This window comes from Cyprinodon variegatus, unplaced genomic scaffold, assembly GCF_000732505.1.
Source record: "Cyprinodon variegatus isolate N-32 unplaced genomic scaffold, C_variegatus-1.0 Scaffold35, whole genome shotgun sequence".
NCBI classification, from domain to species: domain Eukaryota; kingdom Metazoa; phylum Chordata; class Actinopteri; order Cyprinodontiformes; family Cyprinodontidae; genus Cyprinodon; species Cyprinodon variegatus.
This window is the reverse complement of record NW_015150488.1, coordinates 326,607-351,833: the sequence shown is the minus strand read 5'-3', so window position 1 is coordinate 351,833 and position 25,227 is coordinate 326,607. Positions and strand designations below refer to the sequence as shown.

General features: G+C 39.8%; 1 protein-coding gene across 4 annotated transcripts in view; it reads left to right on the top strand.

The window, feature by feature from the left end:
* The window catches only part of LOC107104104 (genetic suppressor element 1-like), a 43,284-nt gene that overhangs the window by 5,095 nt on the left and 12,962 nt on the right, over positions 1–25,227 (top strand). For 2 of the 4 annotated variants that reach the window (XM_015404029.1, XM_015404023.1), the window contains exons 2-3: positions 20,726–20,905; positions 21,923–22,122. In XM_015404029.1, coding sequence (XP_015259515.1) covers positions 20,726–20,905; positions 21,923–22,122 — 380 coding nt within the window. Of the gene's footprint in view, positions 1–11,117; positions 11,247–19,117; positions 19,255–20,725; positions 20,906–21,922; positions 22,123–25,227 lie in introns of those variants that run through there. The other 2 variants (XM_015404036.1, XM_015404043.1) reach the window with 2 other exon arrangements.

Below are 25,227 nucleotides of genomic sequence, written 5' to 3'. Positions count from 1 at the left end.
TATATATATATATATATATATATATATATATATATATATATATATATATATTCTTTAAAATAAGTTTAGATTTGAAAGGACCTCTAAGAGTTAAATATGACATAATTTACTGCATGTGCTCAGCGTTTTAACATCTGCACACTCAGACATAATTCCTCTCTGCATACGTGTGTTGACCCTCCCACCTGGGAAGCTGGGACAGGTGCTGCCCCAAAGGGAGCTACTATCAGGATCTCCCTGTGCTGGTGATTGTGTGTTCGTATGCATTTCCTTGTGCCATCGTGTGCGTGCTTGTGCTCACCAGCGATGAGAAAAGGGTCACAGTGCTCCACCTCAAGGGCGCTGTTATTAATGAGATGAATAAAGGACCATGACAACAGCTTCATAACATGGAGGAAATATAAAAAATAAAAACACATTCATATCATGTGGCAGCTGGGTGACTTTTCATTGTGAAAAGAACAGTACAAATCCTGAAATGAATAAAATAATCCATAATTCAGACAGTGTAAATCATACCATTAATGCTGTAGGAGTAAAAAACTAATGAATAAAACAGAATTCTTGTTTTTTCAAATGGAAAACAAACTACTGAAAGCAAGCTAGCCCTAATTGGTAAAAAAGCTGGTGTTACTAATGAGCTCTTAATTAACAGAGGGCTCCCTAACAAAATGAACAGGCAGTAAGAGCAGGAAATACACTCGTGCATCAGATTATGCTCACTGTGAAATGTTTACATTCATTTAGAGCATGCAAAAAAAAAAACTTAGATTTCATACACACACACCCCCTCACACATTTAAGCTGTGTGCGCACTGGGCTGTTGGAGATATGGATTAATGCCAGCAGGTTTTGACCTGAGGTCATAACAGCAACAACTGGTAGCTCGCTCTCTTTGAACCACACACTCACACTTGCACAGGCATGACATGCACCTACACCCATGGTAGAACTGTAATAAGTAATTTGACATACAATAATGAGCAGATGGCAGAATGAGAAGAAAAACAGAAAATGCCAGATTAATGTCTGAAGAAGGAAGGCCGCCTTTACAAACACAAAAGTGTTATGGTTGTCCCCTTTTGGACTTCTTTTTGAGTTTTCAGTTATTTGTGTCATTCTGTTTTGTTTGTCAAAGACTTTTCTTTTGCATTCTGTGTTATATTTAAAATGTGTTGCATGTCTTGAGTTACTCTCTGTTGCCCCCTTGTGCCAGTCTCTTTCCCATAGTCCCCTTCTAGTTACTTCTAACCACACCTGTTCCATATCAGCTCATTAGCGCATTATTTGTTCTGTCTATATATCCCTATATGCACCTCTTCTGCAGTTCATCATTGCTGATTTCTTGTTGCATACTTAGCTCCTTGTGTGTGTTTTCCCCTGACGTCTCCTGATTTATAGGTTTCCTGTATTTTGGATCTTGGATATTGTTTCTGTTGTCTTTTTGATTCCATTAAACCTGCAAGAACTCATCTCTGCCTCCCTCATCTCTGCATTTGAATCCTCAATCAACTTCCACCAAACCCTGACAAAAAGAAAATAATACATCAAGATAAACCTCTATGATAGTGTAACCTTTAAAGCAGATCTTTGCTTGCTTCTGACTTCCTCCATTTGCATGTTCAGGAAGCACATCAGAGTATTTCTCACATTGTTAAATTATGACTAGAACTTAAACTTTATTCATGAGATTAGAATCAGAATCAGAATCAGGTTTATTGCCATTGTTAGTGAAGGAGTTCACAAACTAGGATTTTTTTATGGTGTAATTGTGCAACATGAAACATATAATATGGAATAGGTAAATAAATTAACAAGATTCTCATTACAGAGTCATTTTTTTTAAATACATTTCCTATGTCTTTTCATTTCCTTCTTTTTTTCACATAGGTTGTATCATTTTCTTAACTTTATGTGGTTTATTTTACTCCTGCTTCAACCTATGTGCTAAATCAATAGAATAAAGAAGGTAAAACTCTTGTCAATTCCAGATACAAATGATAACACATGTCATCTCAGGGTACTTAACAGTTCACAAGATCATACAGTCAAATTGAGTGAAAGTTTTCTATCTAAGGAAAACAAGTTGATTGCATCTACTCATTGAAAAAGCAGAGAGCATGACTTTAAAGATGAACTAACAAAATCAGGTTTTTATCAAGTTTCAAAAACAATAAAATCAACATCAAGCATAGAAAATATAAACCAGATCCAACCATGTTAAATTTTGAGTATAACAAATGAAAGAAAACAAAATGCACCCTCTAATACCTTAGACACAAAAATAATCCATAAAAGTGTTATGGAATTATAACATTTTGCTAGTGGATCATTTTGGATTGTGTATTACCGTTGCTGAGGGTATTTAAGAGATGGCCCATTTTGTTGTATTTTCTATAGGTCTTTGTATTGTGTTCTGCTTTTTGTATTTTTAAATTGAATGGTTGCGTCACTCTTTAGCTTTTTTGTTTACATATACGCCCATGTTTCCTGTTTATTTGGCTGTGTGTTATTTTCCATGTAAATTAGTCACCCTACCTTGTTTTCCTTCCCAACCTTCTCTACATTCTTATTTCTAGCCTCATCTTTTTCTAATGCCACTCATCCACCCACCCAGTAGTTAAACGTCTGTTAGTTTCACCTCTTAGCCAGATTCTCGTTTTCTCCATTATCTGAGTCCTTCAGGCTGGTTTCTCTGTGCACCAGTTGTCTTATTATTTCCTGTTAGATATTTTCTAGTTCTCCTCATTCTGATTCCTGGCTTGTTGTGGGACATTTTATAATAAACTCTCTCCTTTAAGTCATCTGTTCCAAATTAGGGTCCATCTACTTCAGGAATCATGACATAAACCCTCTGCAAAACCTTACATCTACGGAAAACAAATTACACATATTACAAGAATAACCTCATTGCAAAAATGTTCTTTTAGCATAAAAACTTAGCATATTGTAGGTGATCAGAAGAGCCATGGAAGGAGGAACAACGTTTTTGGGATGTTAAACAACTGCAAAAACAGTTGTTAACAAATTCTGGCTTATTGGTTGCGTATAAAGGCAGTTAATTAATCAATTATGGCGGAGTAAAGTAAGTTTGACAAAAACACAAACTCCAGTCATCAAGTAAAATAAAACAAGAAAAAAACTCCTCTGCTCTCTCATGCTGTTGAACATATACAGTCAGTAACCTTCAGCACATAAGCGCCTTCACAGAGCACACGTTTACTCACATGCAAACTTGTCTCGCCCCTGCCTATATTTGCATAATCTGCATAATAACGAAGGCTTTAATTGCCCACGCCCAGGTAAGGGATCATGTGGTTAAGTGTGAGATCATAATTATGTAAATAATTGGCCCTGACCAAAGCAAGCTGCTGCTTCTCCCTGCCACCCATGTGAAGAGAGACGGGAAGGAGACTGAGGGTAAAAGAGGTGGACAAGGAAGGGATGAAGAGATGGGAGGGAGCAAAGAAGGAAGAAAGATGGGAAAAAGTTGATAAGAAGGACTGCAAGAAAAAGGAGACAATTGGATTAGCATCTCCACAGCAAATAAACTTTACGAGGAGATTTTTGTCTGTGCTATCATCTCCTTTACTTAAAGTGTGAGGGTAGTGATCCCCTGACCCCCTTACTCTTAAGCACAACAGATTTTTCAAGATGGGTTCATGGTCACAGATTACAGAAATGCATCAGCATAGAGGCACACACATACCCACATGGTGCGCACACATAGACACACACTCAACCTCACACATGCCCGCCGCTGTATCCGCTGCACAGATGGCGAAGGCAGCCGCCCCTTCACGCAGACAAAGGGAAGGTAATTCTCTCTGCAGGACGTGAGCAGAGCCAGAGCTGGAAGAGAGCAGCACACATCAACGCTCCCCTCCCCTGTTTCCTCGTCTCAGCCTCAGGCCAGCAAACATCACAGGGGTAAACTGGCAATGCACAAAATATGTGTGTGAGCGTGTGTGTGTGGCTAAAACAAGCTTGAAGAGGAAAGACAGAGAAAACAGAGGGAGATAAAATGAAAAAGAGAGCGAGAGTGAAGAGAGGGAGGAGGTAATAAACAGGATTAGGGCTTATCTTTACAGTGCTGTGTGTGTGTCGTCATATGCATGTGTGCGTGTTTCCAGTGTGTGTTCTGCCTGAGGAGAGAGTGACTGACTCCAGTATTACCTTTACCAGAGTGTCTCCCTCCCTTAGGTGTCTCTCCTCTCAGGACTCCCTCTGTGGGTTTAGTTACTGTATGCCTGTGTGGGTTAGAGGGACTTTTTACAAAACCACAGTTCCTGACTTTTAAGAAAGGAATGTTTGTAGATATAAGTGTAGATGTTAAGCTTTTACAAGCATAGTGACTCCATCCTATGTGTGTTTGTGCTTGTGGGGGGTCATAAGTGATGTTGAAGGTGCCATTATACATGTGTCTGTGTCCGTGCCTCAGGACAGGCAAAACGCAGTTTCTATTTAGGACCGAATTAGCATTAAAGGGATGGACTGGGAACTTTGAAGAAGAGAATAAGGAGTTTATATCTTAACTGAAATAACGCTCCTGTCGTCCTCATTAAGCATAAGTCCAGATAAGTTTATACCAGTGCATGAAGCTAATAGAGAGGGGTGAAAACTAAAAGAAAATTAACTTTTAGATCCATGGAATAGCTTTGGTTTAACCCATACCATCTCTTTAGGTCGTCTGTTAAAAAAGTAGTCCCTGTTTACCATATTTCTTTAATTTCTGCCTTTTTTGTGGCTGTTAAATGTCTCAGATTATCACATACTTTCTGGGTAAATACAAAATATAACGTAAGACAAATGCATTTATTAAATAAAAAAAACCTATCCAAACTAACCTGTCCCCAGTGTTGAAAAAAATACATGAGAAACAAAATCACTGAGATCTGTGATGGGTTATACACGGTCATTCCAGGGAACCCCAGTGAGAACCAATATCTACAAATAGAGACAACATGGGACAGTGGAGAATCTTTCAGGAAGTGGACATCCTATCACATTTTTCTCCAAGGCTGCTTAAAACCTCACAATATAGAGAAACATCTTAAACAAGACTGGGAAAAAACAGCCTCTGTGTGATAGTTCCATGGCAATAACCTCTGCTTACCAAACAGAACACTAAACCTCATCTCTAATTGAATGGTTCTTTTTTTTTTTTTGGTAGATTTGAGAGACTAAAGTGGAATCTATTGAAAGTGATACCTCAACTATAACTAATGATAAACAAGCATTGCATGTCATTCAGTCAGTGAAACATGGTGGTGTTAGTGTGAAGGTTGGGGACTGTTTTTGCAGAAGAACAATGTTAACCCATCAGTTTGTGGTTAAGGGCTTTTTCATTATGCAGATGGACAACGATCCCAAACACACTCGCAAGTCCACCTCTAAAGAGCTAAAAATATAAATAAGAGGAAAATACATGTTTTGGATTGAGTGATCAAAGTCTGGAGTTAAATGAAATGCTTTGGCAGGACCTAAATAGACCAATAAAAATCCTCTAGAGTCGCTTTCACATCGCTCTATCTTCTATAGGTAAACATTCAAGCGTTGAGAGGCGTGTATGTAGACATGTTTATGTGAGAGTAGGACTAAAAGCTCAGAGGATGGATTTGGTTTCGTTTATATTACTTGTCCAGCCACGCAGCAGCATCATATGTTGAAGTGTTTCTGTTTGTAATCTCCTACCTGACCACAGCTAACAGGAGGTTTCAGCGTCTCACTGAGGGGAAAAGGAGGAGGAATACATTTAAATAATCAAGGGTTCGGGTTCAAGGCTGATATTATGCTTCGCTGCTTTTGTAAATGAGCGTCAGTGTGTGTATCTGCGTGTGTGTTCACGTGAATCCCTTTTTCAAAGGCATCTGTGGATGTCTTGGTGGATTGTTCTTATATCTGCAGCATTATTCCCTCCTCTAGCAGGAATGAATAGGAAGTGGATGTGCTTGTGTTTTTGTGTGTGCGTGTGTGTGTATGGCTGCGTCTGCATACAAATGGGGGTGTGTATGTGTGTGTGGTTGCATGTGTGATGGATAGAGGGCTTTATGAGAGAGGACCAGGCTAATGACCAGGTCTCCAGAGGCGGTGAGATTCCTGCAGCTATTACTGGTTGAGTTCATAACGGCCTCTGTGCTTGGCCTCCTTAACATGCTGCTTAATGGGGGATCGTACAGTCACCTCGATAAGCATAACCTGCGCCTCTCTGAGTTTTAACCCCCCCTCCCACCCACACACAGACACACAGACACGCACCCCCCCCACACACACACACGCACACACTCTCTACACAAACATGGACACCTTTTCAGCTGAGAGGTTCATGCACCTGCACATGCATATAATACCCTTTATCTTCCTCTATTGTGCCTTCTGGCAAACACGCACACTCGGAGAGATATACAACCTGTACGGGTCACAAAGGATGGAGGTGAGACACCCACCTCAGAGAAAACCAAGAGTGTCTGCCTGCAGTGCACAGCCAAACCATAAATCATGTCAGGCTGCACGGGTCTCTGCAGACACAAACACACACGCTCACTCCCCCTCTTTTCTCCTGTGTGGGTCTGAGTATAAAACACAGAGAGGGAGATTTCAGGATTAAAGGGGAGCCTCACATTTTTCCTTTCCTTTGCCTGCTCTTCTTCTTTAACTCGGTGTTTCCAAAGCTAAGGAAATATAAAAGTAGGGGGCTTTTAATCTATGTCAATTATTTCCTAGAGTTATTCTTGTATGCATACTAACATGGTATTCCTTCATTGAGGCTGTTATTTTGAGAGAAAAAAAAGCAAGTGGGAAAAAAGGAGTGAAAGAGAGAGTGAAAGAAATCAGAGACCAGAAGGACGGACAAGGCAGAAATCTACACTCTGAAGCACAAACTGATGCAAAACAGCTGTTAAGTAGCAGCAAAGTGAAGCAGCAGCTGCTTGGGAGACATGAAGAGAGAGATGATGAGATGAAGGGATGAACAATCAGGAAAGAAACAGGCAGCAATGGCCCTGGGGAGATGTTGAAAAATTAGACTAAATCAAGCAGGCAGGCTGAGAGAACTTACTGCACACAATGACAGAAGGATGCCACTGAAGATGTCTGCCTATTTAAACACCTGACAGCAGGTTTTTAAGGTCTCCTGTTATCTAGGAATAGCCGTATATTATAAAGTCACATTAATTTAGCAGTGATCACTTTCCTTGAGCAAAATAAAATAATGTTTATAATGGAGTTGATGCAGTGTTGATGAGAACTTTATATAAACTCATAGTAAGGTACAAGGATCCTTAATCCCCGTACACAGACAGCTCTTTATTTTACACTTTAACACCATGTTAAGAAGACTGAAAACATTAACAGCTGCCCCATGCCACCTCCCTTCAGACCAGCTGCCCTTACCGGTCAACTTATAAAATTGAGGGCAAGAATTCTACCAAAACACCTTTGATCCCCAATAAACCTTTTAGTTTGTGCATCGTCCAGGGATAAGAATGGATGATGATGTTATCTGTATGAGCCTTTTCAGATCTGGATCCTCCCGGGAGCATTGTGACGTCATTTGTTATAACTTCCTTTTTTAAGGCACATCCTTCTTATCCACTACTTCCACTTGGACCCAAAACACTTTTAAGCATTATGCAGCCAACACCATGCCTGACAACTGACAGCCTGTTTAGATTTGAAGTATTAGCTTTACTCTGCTAAAACATTGGGTAATTTTGAAAGCTGGTTTATCCTCTTAAGGAAAAAGAAGTATGTTTGGAGAATTGCCCTGTTGGAACATCAAGTGTGTCTAAGTTACTGCTATCTAACCCAAACCGTCATGTTCTGGTCAAAGGGAGTTCGCTAAAGAACAACTAATGAACCAATAGTGTTCATGTCTATAATACACTACAATAATTTCAGCATAACTAAAATTATTGGATGCCTTAAAAAAAAAATAATCAGAATGAGATAACAAGATTTTCAGATGACAGAAAGACAGATGAGCCAATTGCTATGAAAAAGAAAAGATGTTTGGAATGGTCAGTCGTCTCATAAAATCATCATAAACCCACAGAGTAAAGCCCCACTCTAAGCTTATTCCTGTCCTTTTTTATTATAGCAGGGCAAAATACACAGTGATAAATAAAATCAGTGTCAGGAAGCTTTAAATTTCCTGATAGCAGTTGGTTACTTGCAATGCTTTGATGTGTATGCTTAATCTTCAAGTTAATCTGCTACTAAAGAAAACTATACTTGGATGAAGTGCAGGATCTTGTGTGTGACACTATTTGTCCAGTGTGTGTAAATTTCCAAATATAACATACTTCACCAGAAAGGTCTCTGGGTTATTATTTTTTTCAAGAATAACCCAGAGTGCAGGATTTTTTTCAAAATCCTGCACAAGTCCCTTTGATAATCTGTAATTGCTACATCATCTACTCAATGCTCAACATGACTGTACCCTTACAAACCTTAGCTCATATGGGGTAACTTAATAAGGACAAAAATGCAGTGAAGGCAGATTCACTTCAACCCACATTTTAGCCACCTTTTAAACACAAAGGTGGCTAAAATGTGACTTAATTCTACCTTAAAGGACTTCCTGAACAGATCTGCTTTCAAACCTGAAAACTCCTTATAAACACTCCCTGTGCTTTCAGGGCAAACACCATGCAAACACTCACTTCTAAGAATATGTTAGAGACCGGTAATTCTTCTGGACTGAGCAGGAAAGCTGGAGCATCTGGAGAGAACATGCAGAGTCCATGTCAGAAATCAAAACCAGGAGCCTGTTGCTAAAAAGCACCAGTGTAAGATCAGAAACCCACTAATTAGATGACAAAGGGTGATAAAGTGCCCAGCATGGCTGCATTAACTACATGTTAATTTACCTAAATATTAGTTTTTCTTTATGCAAATATATTAGGCTGCACTATCGTGAATTAGAGAATAATTATAATAAATGAAAAATGTACACCCAGTTCTTACTTTTAAATTTAATGGAAGCTGTTGGCTGTATAATTGCTCTACTCTGAAAAAGATCACCTCAAATAAAAAAATTTAATTAAAAATCTATGTGATGTCCATGGTTAGTGTGGGTAAAAATCTGATAATGTAAGAAGCACAACTGTAAACCCTAATTCACATGTTACAACTAAGATGACCTTTTTTTTGCCTTTTGATCTGATAAATTGGTTTGGATTACATAAATTCTCTTGAAAATTAAATAACAAATCAATTCTATAAAAACACTGAAATTGTCATCAACAGATTCCTTTGCCTCTTTTTCTTATCTGTTCTCTGCAGCAATAAGTTCTCTGTAAAAGTTCTGTGCATGTTTTACAGACAGCATTTCTGCTTTTATAAGTTGTTTTTTTCAGCTGAGACCCAGGAATAGTGTTTGCTTTGTTTTTGTTTTTTGTTTTTTTTTACTTTGTTTGACAGTTGGTGTTGATATAAATATATTTAACACACAAACGGCTGCAAATTTTGCTTATTTTGCATCATTTAACTATCCAGAAAACCCTGCGATCAGCTGGTTTGAGACCTTGAGCTTAGATATGTTAGCTGCATGACAGCTGCAGGGCACAGACAGGTTATTATACTTTATTTGAAACTTTTTTTTTTTTTTTTTTACATAAAAACAGTCTGAAGACAAATCATCTGGTTTGATTTCAGCTTGACAGTTAAAATAAATATGAATAATTTCCAATGTTCCTCAATCTGGAAACCTGCCGTTTAAAGCCGTATGCCCTTAAGGTGACTTTGTAATATTTTACCTGTGGGGGGAAAAAATCAGCTACATATTTACATGATAGCTCAGGTTGCTTTGAATATTTTACACAAGTCAGATGCTCAGACATACATCACGGTTAAAGTGGTAAATCTCCAATGTGTGCTTTATAAACAGGTAGCCCCTGAAATTGCTGGGTTATTCTTATTCTTATCCTCTCTACCAGGGCTACTTTTTTTAATAAAGAAAATGGCAAAAAGAGAAACAGATTTTCTGGTCATTGGGAACTGAACTGTTCCTGCTTTAACTGGTAGCTGCCCTCCTATTTATTGCTTATTAAAGAGGTAGTCAGACCAAAAGGTTGTGTAGTTGCGTGTTGAACCAGGAGAGACTTTGTTGGGACTAATAGCTTCTGCATATGTTGTGCTTGCTCTACCATAATGCCACTTTTTGCCCCTCAGTACTTATTTCGTTTGTTTACCAAGGCTGTAAATGTAGACGGATAGTTTTCATTATAAAATACCCTTGTTTTGGTTTAAATTTTAATAATGGATGGTTAGTGCTTATATAATATGTTTTAACAAAACTTTTTTAAGCTGCACAAAGTGCTTTACTCATCCAGATGTCTTTCCCGGGGGCTGTTATGTATATGGATATGCACACAATCTGCCAACCTTACGATTAATGGACAACCTGCTCCATTGCCTGAACCTTATTTCACATTACTCTTGGTTTTTTCTGCTTTGTTTTCCCTAAATGGTGTGATCATCCTTGATTTAGTGTTCTGCTTTTAAAGAGGAGTTAAATCACCTCTGCAGACCATTCCTGATCACCCTGCAGCTTTGGCTTACATATTGGGAGCATCCCTTTAGACCGACTACAAAGAAAATACAGAAAACATTGGGCTGAGATAATAAAGGATGAATGTTTTTTGTATTATTACCAAGTTCCCTAGAGAGCCTGGACCTTGGCACTCAGTGGAGAAAGCTATATAATACATCAAAAGCTGTTATATTCAGTTTAATTTCATACCTCATAACATTTCAGCAGAGCCTAAATCCTTATATTTCTGCCCTGGATAAGGGTAACTATTAGCAGCCTGTTCCTGGTATTATTGCTAATTAGTTAAATATGGCTGTTAGTAGCTCTCTGAAGCGGCGGAAACAGCAGGAGGAGCTGCCTGGAACAGACCTGATTGTCTCCAGCAGACAGTAAACATGTCCAGGCTGTGAGGGATCTGCAGTCTGGGCTCACATCTTCCATCCCCACATCCCTCCATCTCTCCAGGGAGCATCAGTGGAGCAGGTGCTCACTCTCCTCCTCCTCCTCCTTCCTCCCTCCCTCTTCTCTCTCTCTCCCTCCCTTCTCTCCCTCACTAAGGATAGTTAATGAGTTGCCCTTCTTTTTCCCACATCCCCACACCGTGTGTGCTGCACACGCAGTGGTCCCACGGATCAAACATTGCGTCGCAGCGCAGACTCGCCATTTATTTACGCAATGCACACAAATCGCGTGTTTTTCTTCCAATGAGGTGGTGAGTTTAGTTTTTTTGTTTTTCCTCTTCTTCCTTCAACCCAAATGTCATTGTTTGTTTGGTAATTAGTGGAGCGCCTGGGACATTGTTTGATTAATGACCTCATCATTTGCGTCATTTCTTCTGAAGCTCTGCTCTTTATTGAAGCAGATCAAACTTTCTGACCCTCTTTAACAGTCTGTTTTGTTCATATGTCTGATGATTCTGCAATATCAGCCTCAGTTTATTCTTCTTTTTCAGCCTGTGCTGTTTTAAGTGAATCATGAGCTATTTCAGGTTGAAAGATAGCGTTATTAAACCAGCCAGCAGTTTGTTATCAAACTGGTTCAGCTTGATGGACAGAGTAAAGTCAGGGGACATAAAACAACTTCTGGTTTCTGGTTTTCAAATAAGACTACACCGGTCTGTAAAGCATAGACGTTTTAAAATAGAAGCTGCAGGAGTACGCTGATGACGGCGCCGCCATATTTTGAGTGGCATTTTGTTGAAAGATAAAGCATTTCAATGACATGGCTGTCTTTTTCGTTTGAAATATCACCCTTTTGATACTTTCTGTTTTAATAATAATCAAATTAGTTACACATGATACGTTTATGTGCATTTTAATGTAATTCTGTTCCATATAGGTTATTATTTTGATAGGCTGTTCAGATACAGCTTCTATGTTTTTGTTAATTGCTTTTCTTATAATGAACATATGTCATTATGATAGACAAAAAAAACAGCTAAATAAAATAACATTACGATTATCTTCTATTAGGAAATCCCAGCGTTTAACAATGCAATTACGGGTCAGAACACCACTCACAATATGGCAGCCAAGCTCAGGTATTGTTTTTCCAAAACAAGTCATCCAACTCTGATCCTATTGGTCTATATAAAGCTCTTATTTTAAAGTATGAGTGATACACTTCCTGTCAGAGCCAGTTAACTCTGCTTGACTTGACACAGCAGAGAGATTCAGGCTTATAAACTGTTTGTGGTTCCCTTCTTGTTGTGTTTTCTTGTTCTTGTCAAACTCGTCAGTGATTAAACACCGCACCTGTTTGCTCATGGTAAACTGAGGAGTATATAAATAAACTTTGTGTGTGTTGGCCTGTAGATTCCCTCCTGATGGTTTTTCTCCCAGCATCCCTGGGAGACAGAAGAGTTGCTCTTTAATCCGGGACCTTTAACAGCAACTGTATTGTTTGGATGAGATAGATGCCGGCGGGTGCATCAGCAGCAGTCAAGCGGATCCCATAGCCTTTGTGTGTGTGTTGGGGGGTGTGTGTGTGTGTGTGTGTATACAGCCCGCAGGTGGAGCTCAGCACACACATACACACACACACACATACACACACATGCATACACAGACCAGGCACCATGTGCTGCTCCTGACCTGCCATAGACCAGCTGCTCAGCAGGGGTTACTGTGTAAACCTCCAATCTCTTTAATTACCTCCCTCTCATATAGTAGCTGTAAACCTAAGGCTTCAGATTCACCCCACTGTCTTTATTTCCTCACCTTACAAAATGATTTAGTGTTTAATGATATTTTTCTTTTAATTCATATCCTTTTGAGATAAATTATGAACATAATCTATCACTACTGCTTTTTGATTGTCATGCAACTTGTAAAGAGTTGAGTGTTAAGTGTGAAAGATAGAAACCATACATTTCTAGTCTTTCCAAAGGGTCATTCAAACACAGGATTATTCTATATTTTAAACCTTTTCATAATTCCTCTTGCCATTTGTTTTGGCATTGTTGTTCCTCTGGAAGAACAATTTCCACATTAATGTTGTGTTTTTAGATACCTTTTACATCTGTTCCTTAGTTTTTGACATTATTTGTTTTATCCATGCTCGCATAAGATTTAGCCAACTTTTCTATGAAGATGCTGCCAATAAACTGCCTTTTAGGAATGTGACACGTTCAGGATGAGGATGTTGCGTTCCGGTTGACATGAAGTGTTAGTTTTTTTTTCTGCAAATACTGTCATGTGTGCTAACAAGCTTATTTAAGATTTCCCCTGTCCAGTGCACCTTCCTACATGTTTGCTTCCATGTTTGTTGTGTCGCCATAATGGCGTCTGGCAGGACTAAGCAGGACTTTTTAACTAAGTTTTCTTTTAGCGACTCTTCCACAAATATCAGATTAGGGAGGTGTGTTACCAACGATTCACAGAAAAAGTTTCTCCTACCAAAAAAAATATGACTGTAGCTCCTCTTGGCTTATTTTCCGATTAAGGGTCTTTTTTTTCCTGCAGTCTGACAGTTTATGAGGTCATTATTGTGTTGGTGAGTTTGTTGTTACGCCATACATTTAAATTTCAAGATTATTTCATCATGTCATTTTCCTCCTATGCCCTAATTTTGGACTACCCTGTGTTGTTCTCTCCCAAAAATGTAAAGAATTATGTAAAAATGGTAATTTGAAAGCGTTGGCAATACTAGGATTTTAAAAAAAAAGTTTTAAAAAGAGGCAAAATCTTACTTACTTGTCCTTTAATTTTTTCTGATGATTAATCCAGAAAAGGATTACTAATCCTTAGCACTTGACCTGATTTCAAGGCCATCTGGTATTGTTCTGCAGCTCATAGGACAAGCAGTTAGAATGAGTTAAAAAAGAAAAGTGGTGGATGGAACAGCTGCTAAAACTGCACTTCTTCGCCTTAATCTGTCGATTAACAAAACAATGAAGATTATGTAATCCTTTAATCAGTCCAGTTATAACTCTCTTACGTTTTTTTGGTAATACCACACATCTCAGGTATACACTGTACTTTGCACCCACCCAGCACCTGCTACGGAGGTGAAGTTTGGGTGCATCTGCTATCTGTGTGTCAGCACACATCGTGCCTGTTTGTTCAGATGGTCGGGGCCTAGCCGCAGTGATGTCAACACCTGGAGAGCTGAGGCTGTTTAACTGTCTGACGCACCCACCCACCCCCAACAAACACACATATAGTTTGGAATACAGATAAGTACAACAAAGCTCTCCATAGGCTGGAGTCACAAAGGCAGAGTGAGAGTACTGTAGCTCACCTCAGACTGTCCCAACTTTTTGCATCACTTTCCTATCAGGGAGGCCTCAGATTGGAGAGGAGATCGACAACAGATAAACGGGGGGCAAATGCTGGTGGAGACGGAGTGGTTTCACAGAATGGAGGGAAGGAAATGATGAGGCAGAAGAAAAGATGGCACTGACAGATAAAGAAAAGTGTGAGCTGTTCTGAGCTACTGCTATCTATGTCTTGGCCCTACATCTGATTGCAAGTGACAAGATGCTCATAGACAAGTACACTGATTAGATGAACCGGGGAGTGGGTCACTGAAAGTGGAACGTTGCCCTGCAGCCAGGAAGAGTAGAAAGGGGGGGAGAATATAGAGAAGTGAAGGAATAATGACCTTTTTTTGTTTACTTCTAGCATACGTTTTATTGCCTACTTATAGATTGTTCAGTAGTAGTTTGATTCCTCTGCTGCTGCTTCTGCCTCTCTCCTTACTGGGCCTGTTGGTTATTACAGTATGTGGTTTTTCTGCTCCATTTATTCCAGAACTATAAATGCACGCTGGCTGTTTGGTCCCCAGGGGTCACACATGCATATGTTTTCAGACGCATACAAAAAAAAAAACAAGAAACGCCTAAATCCTGAGTCAGCTAATTGTTGGACAGCGTGCATGCATTACTTTATGTCTGTGTCTTCAGCTGCATGGTTGTTTGCTGAATTGTTAAGTGGACGTTATCCTTTTGAGTGTGCAGGAATCTCGGTATGTGTGTGCGATGGTTGTTTATGGGTTGTAAGGATGTGTTAAGTGTTTCTGTGCAAGCTGCAGAGTGACTGCAGCTACTAAAGCCATTTAGCAGCCCCTGGAGGAACCCCAGAGACTGCTGTGTTGACGCCACTCTGACTGCTATTACAGACAAGTTTAAGAGGCTGTAAAACATTTGGCTACTTTTCCTTACTCTCTCTCTCTGCCCTGTGTGTGTTGGGGAATTTGAAAAAGTCTGCCAGCTATTGTGGCAGCCACATGAGCCATTGTTGTGATTAGTATCAACTCCAGAAACACAAGTCTTAAAAGTTTAACTAGAGCATATTTTCATTGTGTGTGTGTGTCTGTTTGCAGGCTGATTACCGCTCTTTACATCAGGCAACTCTTCACAAACACAACTGAGGGTAATCAATTTAATGTCTAAGTGTTGACATAGTCAGGAACACACACACACATTCAGACATGGTGGTGTTACTACCTCTTTTTTCCACACTAATGTACCCTACCTGCCTCCACGCACGCATATTCACTTTTTTTAATGAGCTGACTGGGCAGAGCAGGTCCTCCCCCTGCTGTCCTCCCCATCCCCTGGAGTCCAGCCTGTTTTCTTTTTTCTTATTTATTTATTTTTTGCATGAGGGAACAGCAGTAGAAGATGAGAAAGTGAGCGATGCAGAAAGAGAGGCGCTAAAGACACAGGCCCTGACATGTCCCGCATCGCTTACATCATGCCGAGCTGAATTCGATGGCGTAGGCGGGTGTGTTTGTGGATGCATAGAGCCCCACCAGGATGCCATTTCCATTTTGGCAAAGGTGAGGAAAGATTTGCTCATTTGTGGAGCTTCTAGGGTAAAGTTTAGCAACACCAGAGGTTTCGTTTTCTCTTGGATTATGGGTAAACAGTCCAGAGAAAATAGAGGATACAGCCAGCAATTGGTACATTAGCAATAATTCACATTCCTTGAATTTCATTTCATCACATATAAACAAAAAACTTCATTCCATCTTGTTGAGATTCTGTATAACTCATCAGAGCAGTTAGTTGATATTTGTTGGAACCACATTTTGCTGCAGTTACAGTTACTATTCGTCTAAGGTGTGGTATGTCTTTACCAGCTTTGCACCACGAGGAGCTGAAATTTTGACTGATTGTAGAACATCTCAAAGAAGGGCTTCTGTGAACATTGGTTTTCAAGCTTCTGGTTTAATACTTTTGCAGCATCTAAAGTTTTTCTGTCATGATCTTTCTGCACTTTGCTTTAGCCATCTTCCCCTTAACTTTCATTGGCTTTACGGTTTCTCATAAAGAAAAGCATCGCTATAATTCTGCTGTGTATATCATGCATCACCATTTTTTTCCATTGAGCCTCTTTTTTCACATGTTTACTATATTCTCCATGTCCTCCACATGGCTTGTGGTAAACAGCACACATTAATTCTTCCTATTATTATTTTATTAGCTCACCCTGGTTTTTCAAATGACTTCAAAACTCTATCCCTGACCTGCCTGGCAGCTTCATTGCACCTTATGTTGCTGTTTGTGGGTTAATGTTCTTTAATAAACCTTGAGATAATTTAACGACTTCTGAAGGTTAAAAAGTTGTGCTGCTTAAAGTTTAAAGAGGGCTGAATAGAAATGCATGTTGCACACTTCAGATTTTTATTTGGAAACTTTTATTTTATTTTTGCACAGATTATATACTGTTTTGCAGTGGCCTGTCATATAAAATAATCCAAGCCAACTACTTTGTAGTTTTTGATTTAGTTTAAATGAGTTTCATGATTAGGTGCTAAAGTTTCATTTGAAAGGAGCAACCAAAACCAAACCCTTGATGCTTCCCTTCTGCTAAGCAGCTGTGCACCAGGAAACCAATGACACAGATACTGTAACTGTGAAAAAGACTTTTTCATTTTCAGATTTCATAGAAGCACCTGGATTCAGGACAAACTTCACAAGGTGCAAGTGCGTGTGTGAAAAGAATTTAGTCTAAACTTGCTAAAAATGTCATTTTTTTGTAAATAGATCAGTTTTACTTCCTTTACCTGCTAGTGGTTTAACGTTGTGGTTGACTGAAGAGCTTAAAGTTATGAGCTTTGGTCTCTTTACTGTTTAGATAACAAGACACATGGAGACTAATGGCCCATCTCTTATTTCCTGTGTTGATAACGTTTCAATTATTTTGACTTATAAGTTTTAACATGTATGACAGAGTCACATCATAGCCACCCTAACCAGAGGGAATTTCATCACTGCTAAGCTCATATAGTGGCTAGGTTAAATAATCATAGTAAGACAAGCGAGTATCAGTATGTATTTTTATCAGCTTTATAGAGTCTAGTCACTGATCAATCTTTCCCTTACTGAAGATGTGCATTTTTTTTTGTGTTTATGTTGTAACTGTAACTATGTATCGGGGAAAAAGGTTCCAAATCATATATTTTAATCTCTGAAATGCATAAAAAGTCTTTAAAGTCCTAGAAAAGGCGTTATCGACTTTATATTGCAGAAAAAACACATTTATGCCAAATGTTGAATTCTGTGAATAAATGGTCCTGGTGGAGCCCTTTTATCTCTAACATCAAACTTTAACTTTATCTTTAAGGCCTTGGTTTCTAAGTCTTGACTCCTTTGACCTTAAAATTGCAGTTTTTAAAAAAATAAATATGTAACCATGTCAAACAAAGTGTTTTCTTAGTATTTACTGCTCAATAGTGCATGCTTCTCCTACTTGGAGGTCGTATTTTTCCTTTGCCCCCAATTGTATCGTGTTGTTGTTGTTACCTTGTATTGCCACTGTTAGCAAAAACTATTAGAATAAACCTTAATTTTTCACATCAATATAATAACATTAAAGAAGACAAAAACAAAGTTAATGCTCTTTTTTTAGAAATAGCTTCTGTGTATAATTGTGAAGAAGGGAAAGTTACATGTCTGCAGGTACTTTAGGAGTCTTCTTTGTAATTAAAGAACCACAAAATGGATGTTTAATATAGTATAATATGCAGAACCATAGGAAGTCAGTTTAGGCAGTATAGATGTAAAGATATGTGTATAATCTTATAGCATGGGCTTTATGAGAATCTAGCCTGTCATTGGAAAATACAAATGTTTTACTCGTTTTTTATCCTTTTGGTACACCTTAATTAATGTAGATTGACCCTGAATTGGTTTATTTGCTGAATTGGTTTATTTTATCAGTTTTGAGCCACCCTTAAAAATGTTCTGGCTACGCAGCTATTGCGAGTTTAGAAATATTTTCATAAACAAACAAACAAAAAAAAGCTCCACCCTACATTTATCATCTTTTTATCCAACAAAAAACAAAATAATTGTTAATTAACATGAAACACTAAATTTGTTTCTTACTTATAAAACATACATTTGTCTTTATATCATAACTATTTCCTATTTAGATTCAAAAATCCTTTTGAGATAACAGTTAAATTCTACTGTTTTTCAGTTTTTCTGTTTTAATTACGTGATGATGGAACCACACCGGTTTATGAAAAAACAAACAAAAACAGTTATTTTAAAGTGATTTTAGGAAAAAAAAAAAAGTCATAGGACCCATCATTTCAAAGAAGATTCCAGTAAACATCTTAATTTGCACTTAAGCTTTCACCTCCCTCCTCTCCGTTTCTCTCCTCCTGAGGGGGTCAGTGGTCAGAGGTGAGGGGTGAAAGGTTTCTGTAAACCCCCTATATGCCCACCCCAGATTCCCACCTAAGTGCCCCCCCTCTGGAGTCCCAAGGCAGATAGCTGACTAAAGCATAGAGACAGAGTGATAGATGGAGGGTTAAAACTGCCACACACACACAGCTCAGATCACACACCCTCCGTCTCCGTCATCACCCCCAACCTCCACCTCTTCCTCCTACTCAGCCACCCCCCCTGCAAAAAAAACCACCATCAGTGCTGGCGCCACTCTTCCCCCTCTTGAAGTGAGAGTCAAAGGCTGAAAGAAGGAGGAAAGAAAGCATAAACATCACTTTGAGAGCAGAAAATGGAAAGATAGGTGAAGTGTCAGAAAAGCATGGAGTTTGAGGTTGGATGGAGTGGATGGGGTGAGAGATTGAGAGGGAGGGAGGGCAGGAGGAGGAGGAGGAGGAGGAGGAGGAGAGGTTAGATAGAAAAGAGGTCACGTGACCACGTAGCAGCTGCAAGGCTGAGAAGGGGGGGAGAGTAAAAGAGTCTCACACAGGAGCAGAAAGACGACAAGCAGGAGGAGATCAGTGAGCGGCAGGCAGTGGTGAGTGTTTGCATGTCTGAATTATGTGCATGTGCACACTTTTAGTGCAAGTGCTGGGGGGGAATGACTGGAACATCAGAGGGAGCAGTCTCTGAGGAAAAGGGTGTTTTAAATAGGAGCAGGATGGAGATCATGAGCGCTGGCTTTTGTTAAACAAGCTGAAGTATGCTGAGATAAACACGAAAGAAGAGGAGAGGAGACAAAGGAGGAAAAGAGTGAGAGTGTGGGGAGAAGAGAAGAGGAGGGAGGGAGAAGGAGTCGATAGAAAGTGTCTTATCATCTCTCCCTTGACTGCTGGGCTCAGCAGAGACAGAGATGCACACACACACACACTCAGCTTATCAGGATCTGAGCTTTCACTCTCTTTGCCTCTTCCTCTTTTCTTTTTAACATGTCATTACCCTTAGAGGAGACACATAGATTACAGAGTGAGATCATTTAAGTTAAGTGACATGAAAGCATACATCACCAACAAAGTATTTCCAGATTAATTAGCTAAAATCTCTGGTTTCGTCTCCGCTTTATGTCCTCGGTGCTCAGGCATTCAGCTCTTCCTCCATTTATTTGTTTTCTGTGGATCATTTGCTCTGCGTGTCAAAAGGTAGAGACCAGGATGCATCCAGGCGTCAGGAAATATGAAGGTCTCTGATACTCTGAGGCCCTGACACCTGCCTGTCCTCCAGGCTCACCAACATTGTCAGTGGAATGGAGCAGAGCACTCAATAATCATGTTCAGTGTGCTCATATGAATATTTCATGAGTGCGTTTGCTGCTTTTGCTCTTTGTTTGTTCATCTTGTGGTTTTTTTTTTTCATGTGTGTGTGTGTGTGTGTGTGTGTGTCCTTTAAAGGTGTTTGTGTGTTTGTAATGAGGTCATGGTGGAAGCCGGCAGAGGGGCGGTGTTGATGGTATTACTGGGGGGGTTCCAGCTGTAATTAACATGAGTGGGTCAGTGTGGGTATAGATGAAGAAGACAAGGTTTGCTCCAGCCATGTTGGCCCCTCACCGCCCCCCACTGTCCACTTGATTGATGTCATATTAGTTATGATTTTATGTCTGCGGAGGTGCGTCTGTGTGTCAGGGTGTAAAAACAGATCCCTTCATAATAAGGCGTGCGTGTGTAGGTTCCTAAGATGTGTCGGCTGGCTCCCTTGAGGAAATGGACATGTGTGCGCTCATGTGTGTGATTTGCTATTAGGGTCAGCGCTCTATTTGACACAGCTCTACTCTCTCCACTCTATCTATACTGGAGCTGCACTCATGACCAGACATTGAAACACAAACTCCTACATATTTGTCACCTTCACTTTAGTCATTTAGTTTGTTTTTCTGATTAAAAAAAGATTTTCTTTTTATAACAAAGATCCTAGGAATCTAGTCCCAAGCTGACAGAGGGATCCTGTGTCTTTGCTGACTACAGTTTTCTGTGGTTCACAATGTATTAAAGCTCCTTCTCTTTTTTTTCCCTCAGGTATGAACCATGAGTCCAATAAATCACCATCATTAGGAATGATCTCCACAGCAACTCGCACCACAGCCACAGTCAGTCCCCTCAGTCCTCTAACCAATGGGAACACTGCTGTCCAGTCTGCAAACTCCGGATTTGCTGCCGCTCTACGTAAACTGGCCAAGCAGGCCGAAGATCCTAGAGGTAAGAGGTTTTCTGGTTGCCTAAATAAATCTGAGATGGGCCAGAAGTGTAAGGACCACAGGTTGAGTTTGATTCTGGCAGTTAAGCTTGAATGAAGTTGCACTAATTTTATATGCGTGGTTTAACTTGGCTAATTTGCCTATTTAAGAACTATAGAAAAATAAACTAACGGGATTCAGAATGTGTTATTATATTAAGTCAGTTATTTGATCAGAAACTGTGTAAATATTTTTGCTATATGTGTTTTTAAAAATTTTCAATATATAAAGACAAAAAAATAATAATGATAATAATAAGTTTAGATTTCATAGCCTTTAGCATTCTATATTTCAGTTTAAGTATAAAGACCCAATTTGGTATAACACATCCAGCCTTCCTGTTATTCACTGAAAGTCTCGCTCTCTCTCCTGCTCTTTTAGAGTGGATTAACCACCAATATTCTCAAAATATCATAGTTAATACTTTATTTTAAATAACTTTTCAAACATTTAGTTCTTTCTATGACTTTGTTTTGAATTTCCTTAATGACATGATCAAGTTGTTGAGTTTGGTGATAATGTCTGATAATGTCAATTACTTTATCGCTTGTGTTTCTGTGCTCACTTAGTTCACTCATGTCCTAATGAAGGTGTTGAATAAGAACTGACCTACCCTGACCTCTCTCTTTCTGTCTTTTCCTTCATTGCTTTCCATTAATCTCCTAATTATGACAATCTAATTACAGTCAATTATAGGAAGTCATTGCTGTACTTCCTCTCCCTCCTCCATCTCCCTCCCCCTCTGTCCATGGTGTTACAGGAACAGAGTAATGCTAGTTACTGTTACACTCTCTCTTTATCATATTTAACACCTCCCTTCACAACATTACACCCCAGCCTTTTTCAAGAAATTCCTGTCATCTTTTACGGCTTTTCTTCCTTCCCACTTCTCCTTCATGTTGGACCCACGTGTCATCTCACTCATAAAGATTAATTCAGTTTTATTCTGAAATGATTTGATTTTCTCCTTGCCTCCCAGTCTCTGCCCTCAGCGGTGAATCGTCTCCGGTGCCTTCACCAGGCGCCAGCCACCCCTCGCCGGTTGCTACCCCTAAGCGGGGCTCATTAGGGCCCCTCTTGGGTCAAAGCAGGGGCCACAGTGTGCCGACCAACCCTCCCGTAGTCACCATTGCCCCCACAAAGACCAGCAACGGCCAGTGGAGGGCAGACGGCCGACAGGTAGGAAACGCCGTTGCTCGAATACGTGTTGTTATAGACGAGTCGGAGATGAAACATCTGTTTTTATCTGCAGTATGTTTTTTTTTTCTTCTCTGAGAACAGATGAATGGTCTGCCTCTATCTGTCATTTTACCCTCCATTAAAGAAACTGTCCGAGCGCCTGTCAACATGCAGCTGTCAAAAACAGCCATCCTGCCACTTCCTTCTTCATTCATCCCTTCTCATCTCACTTTTTCATTTTGATGCCTTCCTTCCTCACAACCAGCCCAGACCACCATCTCCTCTCGCTAATCAGTCAGTGTCTTCTTCAGGAACACACGAGGGCTTTGTAAGGAAACATAGAACGCTGCAGAGCCCAGGACCTATTGTCCTCTGCTTCCTGCAGGGTATGTGTGTGAATGATGTGTGTGTGTGTGTGTGTGTGTGTGTGAGGAGGGTGTGCTCCTATGTGTACTTGACCCTTCACCACAAAAGGCTCAGGGCATTAGGAGGGATCTGTCTGTGTGTGTGAGTGTATTTTAGCAGGGGCAGGGAACCAGGCCCCCTCGCACAATGCAGAGGTCAGCCCCCACAGTAGCCACTTCCCCCTTGGATCAGAGCGGCCTTTTTCCCCCTTTCACAAAGAGCACTCTGTGGCCCTGCCTGCCTGGGGCTCGCTTTCAGAATTTCAGAGAAAAGGAGGGAGGGAGGCAGCAAAAAAAAAAAAAAGAGCTTGAGGTTGAAAAAGAAGGGGAGGGCAAGGAGAACGAGTAATGTTGCTGCACACATGCAAAACAATGTAAAGAATCAGACTGCATTTGTGTTCTTGCTGCATTTACCAGCTGATCAGAGGTCAGGGAAAACTTGGGTTGCTGTCTAGATTAGCTCATCTCTGTTTGTCCTGTTGCATATATACAACCCTCTCAAGGTGTGACATTTAATCCACTTAGGTCTCCCAGGTTGTGCACAGAATGTCACCTTCTGAGAATGATTTTATGCATTTAAAGAGTTTTGGTGTGGTGTGCAAACAGACTTGTTTTTTGTAGATATCTTGATAGCTTAAATAGTTTCATTATTAGCAAAGCCTAGCCATGCCAACTTCATTTATAAAGCTCCTACAAAAATGACCCAAGTGCTTAAAACAAGAATGATTTATCAAAAATCGATAAGATGATTAAAGATAGAGTTTAAATTTAAGTAAAACAATGAAGATATTTGACATAGACAGGAGAAAATTTCAAAATAATCTATAAATTCATACCATAAGAGCACAGGTGGATCTTAGGAGCCGTAATTAATCATGTGAATCTGTTATTTAAATGACTTTTTATTTCTTGTGCATGGCTATTATTTGTTTGATTTCTCAGTGCATTTTTGTGGTTGAATAGCTTTGAATAATTTTCTTAGACGAGGTGTGAAAAATGTCTTCTCCTTTTAAAGAACAGTAGAAGTTTTCTTACTCAAAGATTAATGTGAAGATATTATGCGTCGCCTCCGGTCATGTTTCTCTCTGACTGACTAGCTGGGACGATGAACAGCTCTAATACTCCTAAGAGTGGCAGACACCTTTTCTGGCTGGGAATCTAATAACTCATCAGGGAGCACGAAGTTTCAACCCAAACAAGCCAACTGTATCACTTGGATTGATCATCTGGGCAAAAGTGAGACTGTTTTGGGAAAACTGGTGTGTCATTCTTGTCAATATCACCTGCCTGCCTGCCTGCAAATTTCCTTTTTTTATGCCTTTTTTGTCACTGAGAGTCCCTATCTGCCATGACTTTCCTTTCATGGCTGAGTACACTAACAACTGACCCAGAGTGATCTGGACACCCTTGGGTTTCTGGATGGCTGGAATGAAAGCAAGCGAGGCGTAATTGACATGTTAGGATGCTTGGAAGGAAAATCCCATTGTGTTGCCTGCTGTGCCAGCAGACTTGAATAAGTGTCGGAGCAGCGACCTTAAGGACTCTTAAACTCTCCTCCCCTTTATTTTAACTCATCAGAAGGTTTTTTTGAAAGTTTGAACAGGTCTTCAAAAGCTTAACTTAACTGGTTGAGTTGTGATGTCTGGAAATGTATTTCTTACATTGCTTGTCAGTAGAAATGCTTTCATAAATATCTGATTCTATTAATAACTCATAGTTTCACAATCTTTAGCTGACGCTCACATTCAATCTGATCTGAAAATAGATTGTAAGACTAAGAAACATAAAGAAAACTACTATTGAAAGCGATGTAGGAATTGCTTCAGAAATGACTCAATCTAGTCAGACTCAGATTGATAAATTACACCACGTACTTGTTTAACATCTCAGATTGACAGATTGAATAATCAAACAGTAGTATATTTTCGCTCTTCTTTCTATGCCACTTCTTAACATGATCCAGTGGAGATTGCAGGTGGATGTTTTGTGAGAGATGGTTTGAATCTGCTTTTCATGAATGATGTATCCAAAACTAGTCAAATATATTCAAAGCAGAGGTATTTCACTGCAAATCATGCGTCGTCGGAAACACAGGTAGCAGACGAGGCGCTGTGCAGAGAGGTCATTTGCTTGTGGTTTGGCCATGGACCGCCCTCTAAGCTATGGGGCTTGGCGCTGCCTTGGTAACAAGGTATGATACGTTAGAAGACACATTTGTCTCACACTCATTCACGTGCTTAAAGTTCCCAGACTATTTTACTTTTTTTGTGCCTGAAACATCAGTGTACTTAAAGACCTTTGTTGCTAAAAAAAAAAACAAAAACCAAATGATTGGGAATGTGTCATATCTGTTCATCTAGATAACATTCCCAGTATGCAATTATAGAACTGTAAAATTCCTGAACCTGGTACGCAGGGTCCAGTATTTTTCTGTTAGATATTTGAATGTTTTCAAACCACAGTTAGATACAAACGTATTCATACTCCTCGAGCCATGTGCTTGAACGCAACACTCTCAGGGGGTAAGCATGGCAGAGGCAGCTTCATGCTCTGGGGACACTTTTTGTCAGAATATAAAAACTGTTGGTCAGAGCTGATGCAAGGCGGGAAAAGAACAAACAGTCAGAGGCCGCTAAAACCCTAAGGCCCCTTCCACACGAAGACGAACCCTGGCCTAAACGCACAAATTTTTCACCAAACC